Source organism: Microtus oregoni, unplaced genomic scaffold (genome assembly GCF_018167655.1).
Source record: "Microtus oregoni isolate MIOR12 unplaced genomic scaffold, Mior012 000030F_ref0000283, whole genome shotgun sequence".
In the NCBI taxonomy this organism is placed as follows: Eukaryota; Metazoa; Chordata; class Mammalia; order Rodentia; family Cricetidae; genus Microtus; species Microtus oregoni.
In genome coordinates, this window is record NW_024543089.1 from 29,332,202 (window position 1) to 29,348,462 (window position 16,261).

Below are 16,261 nucleotides of genomic sequence, written 5' to 3' on the forward strand. Positions count from 1 at the left end.
CTCTATTCCCTTGTAAAAGAGATGGGCAGCTTCACTTCTGAATAAGTCAAACAGGCACCAATACAATTCAAGCCATCATTAAGTGTGTGTTTATCATGACAACAATGACAAGTGCTTCACTTTCATGCTCCCATTTCCCCCACTCTGGAAATATTGTAGACACATATTAGTAACTTTACTTTGTTAGTGGGGAAATTGAGGTTAAGAATATTTATTTGATCAATATATTAGATGCAAAATATGCAAGTTTATATGTTCCAAAAAGTATGAAATCAGTTCCCAAAACAAGTAGATCTACTAGATCAGCACCTTGAAGAAATGTATTCACTGTCATGTCCACTGCAGTGTCTTTTGCAATGACCAGTGTATTGAAGTACCTTACCTGCTCATTAATGGGTAGATTGACAAGCTAAATGAGGTGAATAGGCCACTATTAAAGAGTTGGAAAATCTGTAATTTTAATAACCACAGATGAACCTGGAAGAAATGTCAAATAAAATTGAATAGGACCAGAAGGCCCAGTACTTCATAATTTCATTTAAATGAAGAATCTAAAACAGTGGACAAACAGAAGAGTAGACATGTAGTTACAAGATCCTGGAGAGTTGACAGACTGAGGAATCATTTTAACTGAAGTTTTCAGTGAGATAATTAGATAGATAGATAACCATGATATACAGCATTCATGTATCAAGACATCACTTTGCACTGAAAAAATGCAACCATAATTTTTCAAATTTCAGGAAAATTTCAGGCAACTTTATAAATTATGAAATGTTACAATATTTTCAAATACATGTGGCTCATGAAAATACATTTTGAGTGAGGTAACTAAGACAACAGGAAGACAATTTTTACATGTCCTCACTCATATGTGGTTTTTAAACATAAAGCAAAGAAAACCAGCCCACAAATTACAATCCCAAAGAACCTAGACAACAATAAGGACCCTAAGAAAGACACACATAGATCTGTTCTGTTTTAATGAGAGACCAAAAGGGAGTGGATTTATATGGAAGGGGAGGTGAGGAAGATCTGGGAGGAGTAGATGGAAGGAAAACTACAATTAGGATATAGCCTATGAGAAACAGATCTATCTTCAATAAAGGAAAAATTTAAAAAAGCATTTTGAAGAAAAAGACTTCCAAAATCTTTAAAATATTCATAGTCTCTTTAAAATTCTCAAATTGACAGTCTCAACTGTGGTCACCTGATTATATATATATATGTGTGTGTGTGTGTATTCTGATATATGTTACAGAATATATTATAAGATATTTATTCCAAGAGGAAGAACCAGAGTGACAACAATAAGTTCAAAGTAGATATTGTCAAAGGATTTAAAATATTCTTTGTGAAAACCTTGCATTTATCAACTTCTCGTTGTTAAGATAAATTGATATAGATAATAAACTATATTGGTAGGGTGATAGTTCTTTCATGGCCAGTATCTGACTTCATCAAACCAGAATGTCAGAAATATTATCAAAGGAACCCCTGGGCAACTATTTCTCCAGTAGGAACATTTGATCATCTGCAGTTCTTTCAATTACCATCTTATATGAGTGATATCTACATACATATAAACAACAGTGTGTGTTTTTTGGTGGATAAGTGTTTTGACCTTCTGAAATCCTGATGATCTCATCATAAACCAAACAATAGTAAGACATTTTTTTCTCCTTTCAGAGAGCCATGCATGAAATTTCAAACTACTAAAAGCATGGTTTTACAACCTATATTTGCTTCAGAAACCAACAGGGTGATATTATTGAACTGACTTGGTATTACTTTGTTTCCTAATCATCTGAGAAAAAGTCATTTTAAAAAAATCATTCTAAATTTGAAATGAGCAAAGTCTTGCTATTATAGGGGTTTTAAGTTTTACTGCTGCCATGTTGTTCTTAGTGGTGTTGCATATGTTCTTACTTTTTCTACTCATCTTTTCTTCTAATAGGTGTGGTTGGGGCTCTCTAAGATTCTTTTGATTAATCTTCTAGGTGCCAGTGACTCTAAGCTCAGATGGTTGTTCCTGTGGTACAGTCAGTGCCACAGTTCCAGTTACCCTTTTGGTCACTCTGTGTTCCTGGAGGTCACTCAGTTCCAATAGGTGTGGTTGGGGCTCTCTAAGATTCTTTTGATTAATCTTCTAGGTGCCAGTGACTCTAAGCTCAGATGGTTGTTCCTTGTGGTACAGTCAGTGCCACAGTTTCAGTTACCCCTTTTGTAACTCTGTGTTCCTGGAGGTCAATCAGTGCTCCCAGGCTTTGCTTCACTTTCTTGGGGTTTGCTGTCTCGGACCTAAGGTCTATGTTGTTGGCTCAGACCTGTTCCAGTAAATATCCTTGTTCTGGATCTGTTCTTGCAGAGGTTCCTGTCTTGGGGTTGGTTCTGTAAAGGACTCTGGCTCCAATCTTCTACTTTGGAGTTCCCAGGCTCATGTGCATCTAGACCAGCAGAGGATCTGGCTCAGGCTTACACCCTCAGAGGTCCCAAGACTTACTCTCAGATCTGCAGAGGTTTCTGGTTCCTTCCTATTCCTTTTGATGTCCCAGACCAATGCCCAGACCCAAAGAAGTACTGACTCAGGCCTACTTTCTCGGAGGTCCCAGATTCATGCCCAGATGTGTTGAGGTCCTGGCTCAGACCTAGTTCCTTGGAGATCATAGACTAACACCTAAACCCACAGGGGTCCTGTTTTAGGTCTACTCCCTTGAAGGACCCAGATTCACATCTGGACCCTCAGAGGTCTCTGTCTCACTTGCTCAGTGGTTGTCCCCTGTACATGTTCCTGTGGAGTTCACTGTCTCAGGTCTGCTCTGGCCCAGGTCACTGGCTCAGTGCCCAGCCAATAAATCCATAAAACATATCTGCACCTATGGCTCAGGGAACATGTGGAAAAGAGGAACAAAAGACTGTAAGAGGTAGAGTATCAGGGAGTGTTCTGTGAAACTGTGTCTCCAAGTAATGTCAGAAGCTACACCCATAAAGTCTCACCAACATTGCTGTCAAAACATGAACCAAGCAAGGACAGCAACAACATACATTCCAAAAATGATGAAGGTAAGACCATGAGGCCAATGTAGGAAAATAGTGAATTATATGCAAATTACAGGCAAGTATAGGTTGATAAAGTATGATGAGAGGGGGTAAAATGATCTTCCCCATTTATATCAAATAGTGAAGAAAAAAGGTCAAGAATTTGAATAAGAGCAAGGAACGGTATGTAGGAAGGTTTGAAGGGAGGAAGGGAAAGAAGAAATGATATAATTACATATAATTCCAAAGTTAAAAGAAAAAAGAGAGAATAAAAAGAGCTAGAGCCAGGTGGGGCAAAAATGCAAAGTTCCAAACATGCAATATGAGTGTTTCCAAACATTTAATATAAATTTTTATGTTTAATTTTATTAATTAAATTTATTAATTTACTTTATATCCTGAGTGAATTTTTCCCTCCCTCCTCTCTCCCATTTATTCCCCTGTTTCTTATGCCTTCTCCTAATTCACTCCTCCTCTGTTTCAGAAAGGGGCAGGTCTCCCATGAATGTCAACAAATAATGGAATATCAATTTGAGGTGGAACTAAGCCCCTCTCCTTGTATCAAGGCTGGGCAAAAAAATGTAGTGATAAGGGCGGCGGGGCTGCGTCCCCAACACCCCAGCTGCCTGCTAGCTTATGCTCAGAAATAACAACACACAAATTGTATTCATTTAAACACTGCATGGCCCTTTAGCTCTAGCCCTTACTGGCTAATTCTGATATCCCAATCAACCCATCTCTAATAATCTGTGAGCACCGGTCTTACTGGGAAGATTCTAGCCTACATCCATCCTGAAAAATTTCTGAATGGTTTAAAGTGTGTTAAAAATATATGCAGACTAAAAGTTGAAGTTCTTAAAACAAAAAAAGGAAGAGAGTTGTTGTGTGTGGTAGTACACACCTTTAATCCCAACACTTGAAAGGCAGAGGGAGATTGACCTCTGTGACTTCAAGGTGTGGTAGCACACACCTTTAATCGCAGTGCCTAGAGGCAGAGACAAACAGTTCTCTGTGAGTTCAAGGTGTCCTAGTGTACACCTTTAACCCAATGCCTGGGAGGCAGAGACAGGCGGATCTCTGAGAGTTCAAGGACAGCCTGGTCTACAGAGTTACTTCAGGTCAAACATACAGAAAACCTGTCTCAAAAAGCAAAAAGTTAAAAGTAAAAATAAACAAAATAGAGGTTAAAACAAAGCTGCACAAAGATGGAAAATACACAGAGAATTTTGATACTGTAGGCTATTATGCTCTCTTTAAATTATTTGAATGCTGAGGAAAGAGCAACAGCTGATGAAAGATATTTATTTATGAATGCTTCTGAACTAATCCAACATAGATATTTTGATGCCTTGACTTTGAAATTTGGATCTAAGGACATGATGCTTTGGAAAGGAGTTTCTTATTTTGTTTTCACAGAGGATGAGACCCTGTTCATTTCTTCTATTCCGATATGGTATGATGGACCACACCCTCCTGAAGGGTTGCAGTGAACATCTTCAGAAAATTGCTTCGCTCAGCTTCCAACTAAGATGAAACTAGCACACAGGTTATACCATGAAAGACCTAATTAACGACGCCTCCATTCAGCAGGAAGCAGTTTGGAGAGAAAAAACTGCGCCCATGTTCCCAAATATGGTTTATAAACGTTCTTTAACATTTAAAGGGGGATATGATATAGATATGAATAATTTGTATTAGTATATATTTTGCTTTATTGATAGAGATTTAAGGTCAATTTTGTTATATGTATATGCATATTTCTGCTATTGATTAAGATATTGTGATTGTGTAGTTCACTTAAAATGTAATATATATATATATATATATAGCTTGTTAATAGATAATCATAATAGTCAAGTTTGTAGTCATGTTAGTTAATATTTTCTGGATGTGCACAGATATATCTTAGATAGGCATTCTTCATATCTTTCAAAGATTATAGAATATGGCATTTTAAATGTTTTAATAACTAAGGACTTTTCATGACAATGAGACACTCTGCTCCTGGCAGCACCAATCTACTTCAAGAGGAAGATGGGCATCGAAGAGGCTCGTTATGGAGTTTGATAGCCATTTGGGCAAGAAACTGTTCTTGTCTGGACTATTGCATAAACTGGACACAGAGAACCCGCAGAGAGAGGACTCTTGAACTTGCCTAAAGGTGAGATGATCTTTTGGGGTTCCTGATTCATGAAAGAGTCTGCGAGACATTCTGCAGGACACAACAGATAGTGACTGAACTGTTCTGCTTCATGGAAATGTCTCTGGATACCATGGGCCTGTAGGCTAAAGATGGATGCCCCAACGGTACAGAGGAACTTTGGGTGACTGTCCAGGCAGCGAGATGTCTCTGTCATTTCTAGAGTTTTAAAAGTTGCTTTTTTCTTGTTTGCTTAGGTAGTATTGTATCTTTCTGGAGTCTTTGATGGAGTTAAGAATAGTTAGTTACCGCAGTGTAGTACTCTAGTGTGTATATATTCCATACTTTCTTCATCCATTCTTCCATTGAAGGGCATCTAGGTTGTTTCCAGGTTCTGGCTATTACAAATAATACTGCTATGAACATAGTTGAACAAATGCTTTTGTCATTTGATAAAGCATCTCTTGGGTATATTCCCAAGAGTGGTATTGCTGGGTCCAGGGGTAAGTTGATCCCGAATTTCCTGAGAAACCGAAACACTGACTTCCACAGTGGTTGCACAAGATTGCATTCCCACCAGCAATGGATGAGGGTACCCGTTCCTCCACAGCCTCTCCAGCAAAGGTTATCCTTGGTGTTTTTGACTTTAGCCATTCTGACAGGTGTAAGACGATATCTCAAAGTTGTTTTTATTTGCATTTCCCTGATTGCTAAGGAAGTTGAACACGACCTTAAGTGTCTTTTGGCCATTTGAACTTCTTCTGTTGAGAATTCTCTGTTCAGTTCAGTGCCCCATTTTTTAATTGGGTTAATTAGCATTTTAAAGTCTAGTTTCTTGAGGTAGAAGGGAAGGAGGGGGGACCTGGGAAACAGAAGATTTGGGATAAAGGAAAGGTGGATAGGGGAGCACGGAACCACAATTCTTAGTTAAGGGAGCCAGTTTAGGGTGGGCAAGAGACTTGACCCTAGAGGGGCTCCCTAGTGCCCAAGATGAGGTTCCCAGTTAGTTCCTTGGGCAGCTGAGGATTGGGAACCTGAAATGACCCTATCCTAGAGCAATACTGACGAATATCTTGCATATCCTCATAGAATCTTCATCTGGTGATGGACAGAGATAGAGACAGAGACCCACACAGGAGCACTGGACTGAGCTCCCAAGGTCCCAAGGAGGAGCAGAAGGAGGGAGAACATGAGCAAAGAATTCGGGACCACGAGGCGTGCATCCACCCACTGAGACAGTGGAGCTGATCTACGGGGAGCTCACCAAGGCCAGCTGGACTGTGACCGAAAAAGCATGGGATAAAACCGGACTCTCTGAACATGGTGAACAATGAGGGCTGATGAGACACCAAGGACAATGGCAGGGGGTTTTGATCCTACTTAATGTGCTGGCTTTGTGGGAGCCTAGCCAGTTTGGATGTTCACCTTCCTAGATATGGACGGAGGGGGGAGGACCTAGGACTTACCACAGGGCAGGGAACCCGGACTGCTCTGTGGACTGGAGAGGGAAGGGGGGGGAGAGGAGTGGGGGGAGGGGGAGAAGGGTGGGAGGAGGGGGAGAAGGGTGGGAGGAGGGGAAGGGAAATGGGAGGCTGGGAGGAGGTGGAAACTTGTTTTTTTGTTTATGTTTTTTTTTCTTCTTTTCGCAATAAAAAAAATTAAAAAAAAAAGAAAAAAAAGAATAGTTAGTTATAGTTTTCCTTAGTTATGATAAAGATTATTTTAACTTTTACTTGATAACTGTTTTGTTATATGTAATTTTGCTATGTTAAAGTTAAAGCCTTTTTTTTTTTTAAACCGAAAAAGGGGAAATGATGGAGGAAGGTAATTAGTTAAATAAAAAGAAACTGCTTGGCCCTCATTGGTTAGAAGATAGGTGGGAGGAGTAAACAGAACAGAACGCTGGGAGGAAGAGGAAGTGAGCTCAGACTCCACAGCTCTCCTTTCGGGAGCAGACGCCTCAGAGAGATGCCATGCTCCCATCTCCCAGGCAGACGCACACGATGAAGCTCCGACCCAGGATGGACATAGGCTAGAATCTTCCCGGTAAACGCACCTAGGGGCGCTACACAGATGATTAGAAATGGGCTAAATTAATATGTGAGAATTAGCCTAGAAGAGGCTAGATAGAAATGGGCCAAGCAGTGATTAGATGAATACAGTTTGTGTGTTGTTATTTCGGGCATAAGCTAGCCAGGCAGCCGGGGTGCTGGGGACGCTGCCGCGCCGCCCTTATTACTACAAAAAAAAAAACCCAGTATAAGAAATAGGCTCATGGAATCCACTCAAAGCATTAGAGACAGACCCTGCTCCCACCACTATAAGTCTTACAAGTAGATCAAGCTAAACAACTGCCACACATATCTAGAGGGCCTAGATAGGCTTCCTAACTATTGGTCAAGAGTTTGTAAGTTCCTATGATCTCAGGTTGGTTGTTTCTATGGGTTTCCTTGTGATGACCTTGATGCCTGTTGGCTCATAAAATCCTCCCTCCCTCTCTTCAACAGTATTACCTGAGTTTGGCCCAGTGTGTGTGTGTATATATATATATATATATATATATATATATATATATATATATCATCTATTTCAATCAGTCATTTGATGAAGGCTATCTGATGACAATTGGAGTAGTCACCAACTGATCACTGGAGATGGCCACTTCAGTGTACCTATTCACTATGGCTAGGAGTCTTACCTAGGGTCATCCTTGTTGATTCATTGGAGTTTCCCTCAAACACAATTTCTTCCTGACCCCAAAATTTCACCCCATCAAACACCTCTTCACGATAAAAAGTCTTGGAGAGATCAGAGATACAAGGTACATCACTGAATATAATAAAAACAACATATAGCAAACCAATAGTCAACTTTAAGTTAAAATGAGAGAAACTCAAAGCAATTCCACTAAAAACAGGAAGAAGATAAGGTTGCTCACTCTCTATATATCTATTCATAATAGTACTCCAAGTTCTAACTAGAGTGATAAACAAAAAGAGATTAAGGGGATACAAATTTTAAAGGAAGAAGTCAAAGTGGTATTATTCTTTTTAGATAGTATACACGAGCAACCTCAAATTTTTTACCAGGAAATTCTTATAGCTGATAAACACCCTCAGTGATGTGTCTAGATATGAGATTAATTTAAAAATATCAGTAGCTCTATAATACGCAAATGATAAATGGGCTAAGAAAAAATCAGAGAAACATCTCCCTTCACAATAGCCACAAATAATAAAAAATATCTTAGAATTACTGTAACCAAAAAAGTGAAAGACCTACATGGTGAGAACTTCAAGCCTTTGAGGAAGGAAAATGGAGAAGATATCATAAGATGGAAAGACTGCTCATGTTCATGGATCAGTAGGATTAACATAGTAAAAATGGCCATCTTATCAAAAACAACCTACAGAGTCACGTTTAATAAAATTTAATAACATATGTTCATGTTTTTTCATGACTAATATTTAGATTTCTTGTCAGGAAATGAACTGAGAGAAATGATGGATAATTATTTAAATAAGCATTATTATTTCAGAAATTATCTCTCATAGATCATCAACAAAAGGTTCAAACATGTGAATTATATCTCATGTTCATAAACATGTATAATATGTCATTCACTAAATCATGAACTATGGTGTTACTGACTTTTGTTAACTACCAGAGCCTCTTGGATTTAGTCTAAGTCTTAACTACTGTATATTTAATGTGCCTCTTTGTTGGACTTTAAAAGTGTGTAATAATTAAGTATCTTATTATACTATGGAAGCAAAGCTACAAAGATCAGTTTTAATACCTTGGAGGAAAGCAGTCATATCACTAAAGTTATTTTTAGAAACTGATATAACATTTCTAACAGCTGTGAAGGGCCAGTATCAAATACATAGATGTATTTAGATATTCAAAGGAGATAGTTAATGGATGCTTCAGGGATCTATAAGGGGATTTTGAGGAAATAAATGAAACAAGATTGGTGGTTTCATTTGGACTGGTATATGCTCAGGATCTGAATAGTGGGAGCTGCTGGCTCTAACCAGCTGCCTAGGCCAGAGTGGGCCTGAGATAGCATGTTCCATAGGAGCAGGAGCAGATCCAGTCCAAAGACTTTGGAAGACCAGGACTGAGCCAGTGACCTGGGCCAGAGCAGACCTGAGAAAGTGAACTTCACAGGAACATGTACAGGGGAACAACTACTGAGCATGTTTATTCATTGTGGTTTGCTATAATGGTCTCTGTCTGTTATAAAGAGAAGTTTTCTTCACGACAGATGAAGGCTACACTTATCTGTGTTCATGCTAACAAATATTTTAGACTTTAATTCGGTATTATAATGGTTTAGTAAAGTGGTAGTTGTAGGTTCTTCCTATAACTTTATTAATCCTGGGTATTTAACTAGGCTTCCAGTATCAAGCATGGTGTCCTTATTGTTGAGTATGTCTTAAGTCCAATTAGTGAAAAATGTTTGTCATTGCTAAGATATGTATGCTACCACTGTGTGCTTAGGGTTTTTAAGATATGTTGTTCTGTGTTCTGGTTCACAAGTACCATAGCCAGGTAGGACTGTTATTTGCTTCCCTCATTTTGAAACTTACATGGCTCCTTTTGGAAGGAGGCTTTTTAGGACAGCTCTAGCTCAGGTATGGTGTTTCGAGTGATAGGGCCTTACCATCTATTTCTGGGGCAGAAGAAGGGCAACATCAATATCATGTAGGGTTTTAGAAACCGTGTTTTGAAAAACTTTTTGAAACCTGTGACTAACTACTCAAATGAAAATTTCTTATTGGTGTTGTGGTTTTTGTTAGATGGTCTTTGACTCTCAGAGGGAGCATTAAAATCCCTGATGGAACATTTTTATTTTAAACATTATGTAAAGAGTTATACAAAGACTGGATAAATTCACAATCTTATCAATGTGAATGATGGTTCTTTTTTCCCCATAATCCCTCAGCACTTGTCAGTTGTTTTATAATAAGATAAATTTAATTGTAAAGCTGTTACATCTAAAACAATAGAAGAATCTCAATGGAATATGTGTTTTATTAAGTTGAAATGTTTTGATTTTCAAAAGAAAGAGGGCATATGAAAACAATTTTCATAATAGTTTCCTTGTATAGACTTCTTAATTCTTTGCATGCTCTCTGGGGAATGGTTATTCTACTGGGATTATTTTAGCAGCACTGAGGGAATTTTATTGTTAACCTCACAAGTAGCAGTTAAGATATGAAAAAAATGTTAAATTCAAATTCTTTTTAAGGAGAATTAACATGAAGAGAACAATTGCCTATGCTATCTGTATTCTTTACTTTAAGTTCTTCATGATGACTTATATCTCATGGCATCCACATCCATGCATCTCCTTGTAGGAGCTAGGTGAGGATTCAGTATTTTATTGGAATGCAAATATTTTTAAAGCAGAATCTTTTACTACTAAGTTTTTCATAAAATTGCTAATATACAAAGGATATTTCTGTTGAGAGGATTTATCCACAAAATTAAATAGCATGAAGTACTGATTGGAAAAACCCTGTAAACATCTTGTCTGGTCCTCTTAAATTGTATGCCTACACATTTAGGTATTTGTAGAGCAGGAATTTCAACTCAGTCATGAGGGTGTGTGAAGAACTCTATGCTTAGTGTTTTTGCTGTATTGCTTATTTACATCAGTGAAAAACCTTAGACTTATAGATTGCAGAAGGTATGCTTCTTGGTGAAGCCACAATTTAAAACAAGATTTATGACTTTGATTAGGGTACATAACCCAGTAATTTGGGGATATAATTGAGACTCAAAGATTTTAAATTAAAAAAGAACTCTGTAATTTAATGTCACAGAACCAATATGCTGGATATTTTACTAAGCAAATGAATCCTGACTCTGACATTACAATTCTTCCTGGTGCAGATATACTGAGATCTGCTGAGAACCATAGACGTGTGTGACATCTTACAATAGTCAGTTTGTCCTCACCTGGTTCATGGATTAGATACATTCCTAGAAATACATAAAAAGTATAAAATAAGGTATCTAAAGAGTCAGTTTCACTGCTGAAAGATATCTCAGAAAGTACAAAGTAAAGATAATCTGAGCCCTTTGGAGATTTAGTGTAGAAAATTGAATAATTATTAGATCAATATGTGTTCAATATGAAACACAAACTAACAGTTAATATGCTGTCATGTTCAATCAAACCCCAAAGTTTGTGTTTCATATTGTCAACAAAAATGAGAAGAAATAATTTCTACAACATAACTTCTTTGTTTTACAAAAAATAATTCAGCACATCCATATAATCTTACTGTCTCAAGATTATTCCTTTTAGGCTTTTATTTTTATTACTGTCCTTTCAGCTACTCATTTTGTATGTTTGTGGTGGGGCAATCAGAAAGCACATACTCTGAAAACTTCAGATTTTGGCAGTCTCAGACTATGCTATGAAATATTTAGCTAAGGCTATAAAGGACTTATCAATATGATATAGAAGCAAAAACATAAGTAGGTAGGTTATTCAGACAGCTCTTTTTGTAATAACTTGGGGTTTGTGAATCCCACAATTGTTTGCATTCTGAGAGTTAGATACCCAGGGTTCTTGTTTCTTGATGATTACCTTCTATTGCATAAAAGCAACTCAAGGACTGGAAAATATGAAGCACAGTTTATGATAATAGTCATGTATACTGTGTCATTGACTTAATTATAAACTGTAATAATACTGACTTGGATTCTCCCTGCCTAGCCTCAAGTTTCAATGGAACTTATCCTTCTCACTAGTTTATAGTTTGTGAAAGTTTCAAAAATTTTACTGTTTATCTTTGTCATACACATTTCCTATTAATGTGCTTCATTGTGTTCCTGTCCCCATTCTCTGCTTTTCTATTTAAAGAAAATTTATGATTTGAACACTTAAGTGGAATACAGATAAAGATGACCCTGGAACTTTTTCCTTTTGTGGCTTATTTCTTTACTATATATTTTATTTTTGAGATTATTATGATACAATTTCTCCCCTTCCTTTTTCCAATCCTTCCCATATACTCCCCACTCCTGCCATCTTCCTATTTCATGGCTTCTTTTTTTAATTGTTGTTGTTCAATATGTATGTATATATTAATATTCCTAGTTTTATAAATATAAACATATTTATAAATATCTAGTTATAAAAACACCATTCCCAGTCTATGTTATGTAATACACACACATACACATATATGTATATATTGCTTACTACTTAGTGTTGGAGAACCAAGTGGTATGTTCTTCACTATAAAAGACTATTTATTGCATTCAGAATTCCTTGTTTGGATGAACTCACTTGCTGTAGAATTGTGGTTTCTTTTGTAATATTACACTCTAACTTTGATATCCCCCTTTGTACTATTATGGGAGCAACTGGAGAATTGTTGCAATCTTCATAGAAGCATGTGTATTTAAATTTTTAAAATCATTTTCAGCTGCATATTTTTCAGAATTAGAAGATTTGTTTGCAGCTGTATCTTTAATTTTGCATCTTATAAGATGCAAACAAATTACAAGTGTATGTATTAGCATGTGTGCTTTCTCTTATAAGATTTATTTTAACATCTTGGCTATATCACCTCAAATATCAATTCTGTGTCATGAGCTAAGAGTTATAGTGTCATAACATACAAGATAACAAATAATTAGTTTCTTAAATGAGCCAATGACTGGTAAATAGAGTTTTATAGCAGAAATTTAACAGTATCTTTTGAAAAAAGAGTTCTATTTATTATTATTTTTGTTTCTTTTAGGAAACAATTAATGATATATATTATCAAAACTAAAGCTCTTTCTGCTTTTGTTATTCAGTATAATGAAGAAGCAGTTGAGAAATTGATTACACACTTTGTACTGCTATCACTATTGTTTAAAGCAACTAAAGCACATATGTATTATATATTTTCCATTCTTACTTGTGCATAAAACCTTATAAGTGTGCAACTTAGAGTGACTATGAGAGTACTCTAGGACCTTATTGCTATGTTTAGGTTATTACTTAATAATTCTCATAAAAACACACCATGAAAATTCACTGTACCTCAAAATCACTCTAAGAATCTTTGTATGTCAGGTATATTCATAAAGTCAGAAATATTCTATACTTATATGGGTGGATTAATGAGCATCTGAGAGAGAAAATGTGACACTGACATTAATTCCACCTTTCTTGAACCTTGTCATATTTTTCATCTATATCTCTTTACAGTGGGCAGACTGAGGGGATATTATGGAAGTCAATAGGACTCTGCTGACTGAGTTTGTTCTCAGAGGAATTACAGATAATCCAGAGCTGCAAGTCCCCCTGTTCCTGGTGTTTTTCTTCATCTACATCACTACCATGGTGGGCAACCTTGGCTTAATTTTTCTCATCTGGAAGGACCCACATCTTCATACTCCTATGTACTTTTTCCTTGGAAGTTTAGCCTTTGCAGATGCCTGTACTTCATCCTCAGTGACTCCTAGGATGCTTGTCAACATCTTAGACCATGATAAAATGATTTCCCTACATGAATGCATGGCCCAATATTATGTTTTTGGATCCAGTGCTACCACAGAATGTTTCCTTCTGGTAATGATGGCTTATGACCGCTATGTTGCCATATGTAACCCTCTGTTCTATCTTGTGGTGATGTCCAATAGAGTGTACACTTGCCTGATAAGTGTCTCATATATAACTGGTTTTCTACATCCACTTATCCACGTAGGATTATTATTTAGATTAACATTCTGCAGGTCCAATATAATAGATCATTTCTACTGTGAGATCTTGCCACTCTATACACTTTCTTGTACTGACCCATCTATTAATGCATTAGTTGTGTTCATTTTTTCTGCTGTCATACAAGCTATTACCTTCACGAGTATCATGGTCTCCTATGCCTGTGTCCTCTTTTCCATCCTGAAAACAAAGTCTGAGAGGGGCAGAAGCAAAGCCTTCTCCACCTGCAGTGCGCACCTGCTCTCTGTCTCCTTGTTCTATGGCACTCTCTTCTTCATGTACGTGAGCCCTGGGTCTGGGCCAAATAAATATAAGGATAAGATGTATTCTCTGTTCTACACCATTGTGATTCCTCTGTTGAACCCCTTTATTTACAGTTTAAGAAATAAGGAAGTTTTAGGTGCTCTAAGAAAACTCATAAAGTCATAAATCCTTTTCAGAAAAAATTTAATGTTTGTCTTTTAAATACATCAAAATTTCTAGTTTGGTATTGTCACATATAGCAAGCTAATATACTGCTATATAACAAATATTTCATGTAATCTTTAGTCTGTGTGATTGTCATATAAATATTACAGATTTCTAAATCATAAATGCACACTTTTAATGTAGATCTCGATTTTTGTTATTTTAAACCCACGCCGATAGATTAAAATAATTCAGCAAATTAAATCTGCTTGTAACAAAAGCAAATTATAGTTTTTATAGATATATAAATTTTAGAAGTAGCTTGAATTTATATTCTCTAAGGAAATCCTTTATTAGTATAAATCCATTGCTTAAAATATATTTATGCTCTCCAAAAAATGCTACTTCTTTTAATGCATTTTTATTTAATGACTAAAAGCTGCAAGTGTAAGTTTATTTGTTATAATCAGAGGAAATCCTATATTCCATATTTGCTGCTCAGAAAGTCTTGTATTAATTGAAGGTCTTATCCTATGTCTTAACTTTTCTCATTATCCACAGAAAGTGTGTGTGTGTGTGTGTATGTGTGTGTGTGACTGTGTGTATGTGTGTGTGTGATACATGGAGGCCAGAAGATTTCTCATTTTCCAACTTAGTGATTTTGAGTCAGTATCTCTCACTCCACTTTGGGACAGAGTCCTGGCCATCAAGGTCCAGTCATCCTCTGGTCTCCAGACCCTACTATGTTTTGGTCTTTTTGTATGAAGGGGATTCAAACCCAGGTTTTTTCAACATACTTGTACAACAAAGGTTCTTAACCACTGATCTGTCTCCCTGGCCCTCAAATGACTATGTATGTGCTTAACAGTACTTTTAAGAGGTCATCATTTCTGTCATATTTATTGAAGCTATAAAATTTTAAGAGTTAAATAACTAAAATAGTTTAAAGTATTTTAATAATACATAATTCTTTTAAACTTATTTAAATTCTTACATTTTTATTTAACAAGTTTCCATATAAAATATTTTGCTCATATTCTTTCTCCTTCCCATCATTTCCCAAATATTCCTCTCCTCAAAACCGACCCATGTTCATGATTTTTTCTCACAAAACAATACAGCAGGAAAACAACAAAAAGATAACACAACTCAAAAGTAAATAATTTAGCAAGAGTTCTTCAAACAGCAATAATTGTTCCAAGCATAATATTCACTACTAGTGCAGCAATGACATTCCTACTAGGGAAGATTTGAACCCTATTGGAAACATATGAATTTAGCATTGACATATTTTAATTATGTCCTGGTGGCATATGGATACATTCTACTGAGTGGGTTTCAAATAGCCTACTCCATAGATGAATAGAGTATAAAAATCTTTGTTCTCCAAGATAGGTTTTTGCTTTTAAAATAAACATCAAACCATGATTTTATAAGTATACAGTCAGGATTAGTTTTTATTTAATTTTGACCTAAGGAATATTTCAAAGACTTTGATTTTGTGAACATAATCATATACACACTATCTTTACATTTTATTTTTTATACATTATACAACATAGTTAATCCTCCTAGTTTCATCCTTATGTATTTACATATTTTAAAAATCCATTAATGTTTCAGACAAACTAATTTACAATCTAAAATTCTTTTCAAACCCAAAGTGTTTCCTTTTCCTGTTACTCTTTATCAAAAATATGCTTTACAACTATCTTTTATATAGTACTTTCTACATTTAATAATCCTTTTCTCTCTCTCTTTTTTTAAAAAAAGTACCTTAAAATAGACTATTTTCTCATACATTTGTATTATGTAGTTTCCCTTTTTCTCTACTCCTCCCAGTTCCTCTGCACCTCTCCCCCACCAGATTGTATCCCTTTCTGTCTTTCATTAGAAAGAGCAGGCATCTTAGAAATAACAATCAAAACTTAACAAAA

General features: G+C 36.2%; 1 protein-coding gene across 1 annotated transcript; it reads left to right on the forward strand.

Annotated features, from left to right (window-relative positions):
• The first annotated feature begins 13,424 nt into the window (after positions 1–13,424).
• On the forward strand, positions 13,425–14,345 carry LOC121465356 (olfactory receptor 5AC1-like). Its single transcript, XM_041678591.1, has one exon. It carries the CDS (start codon positions 13,425–13,427, stop codon positions 14,343–14,345), a length of 921 nt encoding a protein of 306 aa, XP_041534525.1.
• The last annotated feature ends 1,916 nt before the right edge of the window (positions 14,346–16,261 follow it).